The sequence below is a fragment of the Macadamia integrifolia genome, chromosome 14 (assembly GCF_013358625.1).
Source record: "Macadamia integrifolia cultivar HAES 741 chromosome 14, SCU_Mint_v3, whole genome shotgun sequence".
In the NCBI taxonomy this organism is placed as follows: Eukaryota; Viridiplantae; Streptophyta; class Magnoliopsida; order Proteales; family Proteaceae; genus Macadamia; species Macadamia integrifolia.
This window is the reverse complement of record NC_056570.1, coordinates 27,948,830-27,953,630: the sequence shown is the minus strand read 5'-3', so window position 1 is coordinate 27,953,630 and position 4,801 is coordinate 27,948,830. Positions and strand designations below refer to the sequence as shown.

Below are 4,801 nucleotides of genomic sequence, written 5' to 3'. Positions count from 1 at the left end.
CCTCTCTCTCTCTCAAGATCTGATAAAAAAAAACCACTGCGTTTTACCCAAAAAAAAAAAAAGATAAAAAACCACTGTGAAATGTAATAATGGGAAACTGATCTCTCTCTCCAGTATGGAATGTAATGAAGAATGATGGGCTTTCCTAGAAAAAGAATGTAGTGATGGAAAAAAAAAAAAAAACTGATAAGAATTATACATTGGTATGCTTTAGCTTTATAGATGACGTACAATTATCTTAGCTTTTTTTCAACAAAATTTATCCTAGATCATTTTTTTTAACATTAGTTTAAATTAAGATTGCATTCGTTTTATCATAAAATATTTTATAAAAGAAATTATTTTTTATTTTCCTGTCATATGATCTTTTTTTTTTATAAGTATATTTGAATATGATTTAATGTGAAAAAGAATCCAAATCATATGATGGAGGTGTAGTCCTTCATGATTGTTAAAAGTACTAATAATGAAAATATTATCATTATTTTGCAAAACATCATCGAATTTTAGAATGCAGTTTCCCAACTTTGTATTAATTTCAATTTTCAACTCTCATAATTTTTTATTTATTTATTTTGATAAAATTCCCACAAAATATTTTACATCATAACAAAGACAGCCTAAAAAAAAAATTCAACCCAAAAAATGACAAAACATCACAATTCTGACAAATTGGATACAGAAAAGGAACCAATGGGGTTGGTAGCCTAGTGGTGAAAATGTCCTCAATCCATCACCGCTTAAGTCGGCTAATTGTGGGTTCAAGTCTTGACATGCCTACTATCGTCCGTTGGTCTTGCAGAAGTCTTGCTTGCCGTCCATGGGTTATGAAAAAAAAAAAAATACAAAAAATGAATTATATTTGAAAAATCTACCCAAAGAACAATAAAGAACCTTTAGTGGGGACCTTGGGATGGGATTGTAGTGGCATGGGGACCCACACGGTCATGGGTAAACGATAGGAAATAGGAACAGACAGCGGAGCTTTCCTTCACTTTTCAGTTCCAAATTTTCAATCAACCGTTTGCTTGTTCTGTGGGGAAAAAGGTTCTCTATTCCCATTAAGGGAAACTAAGCATGAGCTCTCTTTCTCTCCGGTGAAGCAAGTGAATATCGGAACCAGTAATTAATGGCAGTTCGGCACATGTCAAGATGCTCCATCAAACCAGAGTGCATTTCAGACGAATCAAAGCAACCTTTGCACTTGAACCCATGGGATCTCTCCCTGCTTTCCTTGCACTACATCCAGAAAGGTCTTCTCTTTCCAAAACCTCCCCCAACCAAAGACCCTTGCATTACTATCATCGACCACCTTAAGGAATCCCTTTCCCGCACCCTCGTCCACTTTCTTCCCCTGGCCGGCCAATTCGTCACCCATAAACAAGATGACCCACCTTCTTACTCTATTTCTTTGGATTGTAACAAGAAGAACCCAGGAGTTGATTTTGTCCACGCTGTTGCAGATGTTACCATGGCAGATATCCTCTCCCCTGTCGATGTTCCCCCCATTGTTCAATCATTCTTTCTGTTAGACAGAGCTATCAACCACGATGGTCACACCTTGCCTTTGCTGGCCGTGCAGGTGACTGAGTTACTGGATGGTATCTTCATCGCATGCTCTTTCAACCACATCGTCGGTGACGGCAATTCTTACTGGAAATTCTTCAATGCATGGGCCGAGATATGCAGGATGATGGTCAATGGAAACCATGATTATGATCACATCTCATACCGACCACTCCACAGACGCTGGTTTCCTGATGGCCACGGGACCATAATCAACTTACCTTTCTCTCACCCTGATGAGTTCATTGACAGGTACACCCCACCCGAGGTGCTAAGACAGAGATTCTTCCATTTCTCATCACAATCTATTGCGAGGCTCAAAGCTAAGGCTAACACTGAATGCAACACCACCACCACCACCATATCCTCCTTCCAGGCCTTGAGTGCACTTATCTGGCGATCTGTGACCCGGGCACGCCGGTATCTACCCAGCCACCAAAAAACAAGTTGCAAGTTGGGCATCAATGACAGATCAAGACTGAACCCACCATTATCCCCGGACTACTTTGGAAACTGCGTTCAGACCGTCAACGCAACCGTCACTGTTGGAGAACTGCTTAGCCACGGAATTGGATGGGCAGCATGGCTACTGCACGAGGCTGTGAATGACCACTCTGACAATAAGGTGCGAGGGTGGCTGGAGGAGTGGATGGTGAGTCCTTGCATTTACCAGTATGGGAATTTCGTGGATCCATGCAGTATTTATCTCGGGAGCTCACCCAGATTCAACATCTATGGGTGCGACTTTGGGTGGGGAAAGGCAGAGGCTGTTCGAAGCGGATCTGCAAACAAGTTCGACGGAAAAGTGTTTTTATACCCAGGGCGTGAAGGAGAAGGAAGTATGGACTTGGAGGTGTGCCTTCCGCCAGAGTCTATGAGTGCCCTCGAGTCCGACTCAGAGTTTATGGATGTGGTGTCACCGCCATCCCACCACCACCAAATGCACTAGCTTGCAGTATCATGCCCCCAATAATTGTCTTCTTTTCTGGGGGACCATCTTTTCTGTTAGCTGTAGTAGTGCGTAGCAGCTGGTCCAGCCTGTCTAGAGCTCACATGTCTTTTTTTGTGAAGCTTATATTCTCTTAGTATGTAAAAGCTTTCTCTCTTTGTTTAATCCTGCCATGGATAGCCACTTCCTCTATATCTATTGCCTCCTTTGTTATGGAATCATTCTGAGCAGTTAACTGCAGCTGCAAGCAACAAAGAAACATTAAAAGTATCTCAATGCAAATTGCCAAGGAAAAATTTTCAACTCCAGAAGATAAAGCCCCATGGTTGGGAAGCAGTTACTCATTTGCCAACTACAATAACCAAAGGCCAGAAAGTCAGCTCCACTAATAGTAAAATTAAGTCAAGAAACTCAACTACAGTAACCAAATTAGGTCTCCTAGTTGTATTTACAAAGTTAACTCCTTTGATTATACAACAAAGAAAAGAAACCTTCTTTTTTTTTTTTTTTTGCTAAAATTCAATTATATTAAGAAGGAAAAAAGGGAAAAAAAATATACAAGCCGCAGTCGGAAAGACGCCAGAGACATTATAAAATGTAAAAGGAAAAAAATCCGGGATCACTCCCCTACATTCGGCATTGCCATCAGTAGGGATAGAGATTCACTACTCCACCAAAGAACTAAATTAACAAGAACGAAATCTAGCCCTTTTCTCTACATCCATTCTATAATCAGTCTGGACAGAATTAGGAAACGATGGGAGAACTGAAGAAACACCACTTTTCGCCGCAATCTTAGCTATCTAAATTGCTATTGGATTCACTTCTCTGAAGCAATGAGTCAGATTCCACTAAATTCCTTCAATGTAGGGTTGAAGGTATCGTCAAAGTTGGGAAATAGATCATGGGATGGGGTCTCGATAGATTGCCATGTCATTGTGACAGCCATAGATTTTGTTTCTATCCATAGCTTCTTAATACCCAAATGCTTTGCAAAATTAATGCGTCGAACTAGCCCTTCAAATTCTCCCTCATAATTTGTTCCAACACCAAGAAAAGTTTCGAAGGAGAAAACAATTCTTGAGTTTGAATCACGGATAACCCCAATTGCACCTGCTCGCCCTATGTTTTCAAGAGAACACCTGTCAATGTTGAGTTTCAGCCATGTGTTTGATGGAGTACACCATATAACCTCAATAATTTTATGAGGTTTGAGGGGACATATACCCGCACCCAAAGACCTGGAAAGAGTTATATATGCCCCAGAAAAGACTCTCGACTTTAGCGTGGGAAAGAGATCTCTAATAGAGATTAGGATTTATGGAGAACCAGATCTTCTTTTGTTACCTTTCCTCCATCTCTTCGAGAATTTCTTTGCAACAAAGTGAATAAGGGATTAATATAAAACCCGCATCCATACCTACTTAAGGGAGCATTCTTACCTTTCATTTTCCACAACCTTACCAAGCCATAAATCAAAGTTTGAGGAACCCAAACAACACTAAATAGAGAAGTAAAATTTGAGTAGATTCCCTTAGCAAAGTTGCATTCCAAGAAGATGTGAAGCAATAACTCAGAGGAGTAGTAGCAAAGATCACATTTAGAGGATAGGCTATAATACCTATAGAGCATACCACCTCATCAGTCAACAGATTTCCATACATTTGTTTCCTCCCAAAAAGAGATTGCATAGTAGCAGACACGATTTTTGTTGTTTCCTAGTTGTCCTTGTTGGCAACCTTTAGAGCATAACATCTCATCAGTCATCCTTGATAGGTGGTGCGGAATTCTAGGCCAAAACTGGTTGTAGAGCCCTGCTCGATAAAGCCAATTTATTGATTGGTTGGCTCGATTTTCTCATGCAGGGTCCGAACCGGAAAGGGTTGCCATAGGTGCCCTATGGTGTATGACAGCAACGGTGACGTCAAATGCAGGGTGGTCGGATAAGATTGAGCCGGCACCCGACATGATTCGCACGCCTAAGCCGTGCCCTTGCACGTGTCATCGAGCCATGTATGAATAGGAAAGGTATGATATCTTATTGGATGATGAGAACTTGGTCCACGATAGGTAGCGGGAGGGGGATACGCATTAAGAACCTATTTCCCACAAAAATACAAGAAGATTGGCCATATTTTGGCCAACTAGTGGGTGGTCACTGGTGGGTACGAAACCCCTAGTGTGACCCACTTGTAGGGAAATGTGGGTCCCAGTAAGCCCAACTTGGGTGAGCACGTGTATCTCGGGTTCCCCATAGTAATGTAGTCACGTGTGCCCGATGATACT

General features: G+C 41.3%; 1 protein-coding gene across 1 annotated transcript; it reads left to right on the top strand.

Moving 5' to 3' along the window:
• The first annotated feature begins 1,000 nt into the window (after positions 1–1,000).
• On the top strand, positions 1,001–2,707 carry LOC122060422 (uncharacterized acetyltransferase At3g50280-like). The gene has a single exon (XM_042623508.1). It carries the CDS (start codon positions 1,130–1,132, stop codon positions 2,513–2,515), a length of 1,386 nt encoding a protein of 461 aa, XP_042479442.1. The 5' UTR covers positions 1,001–1,129; the 3' UTR covers positions 2,516–2,707.
• The last annotated feature ends 2,094 nt before the right edge of the window (positions 2,708–4,801 follow it).

Excerpts from the sequence above, each read along its gene's own strand:
- LOC122060422 (XM_042623508.1), top strand. The coding sequence starts at position 1,130 with ATGGCAGTTCGGCACATGTCAAGATGCTCCATCAAACCAGAGTGCATT.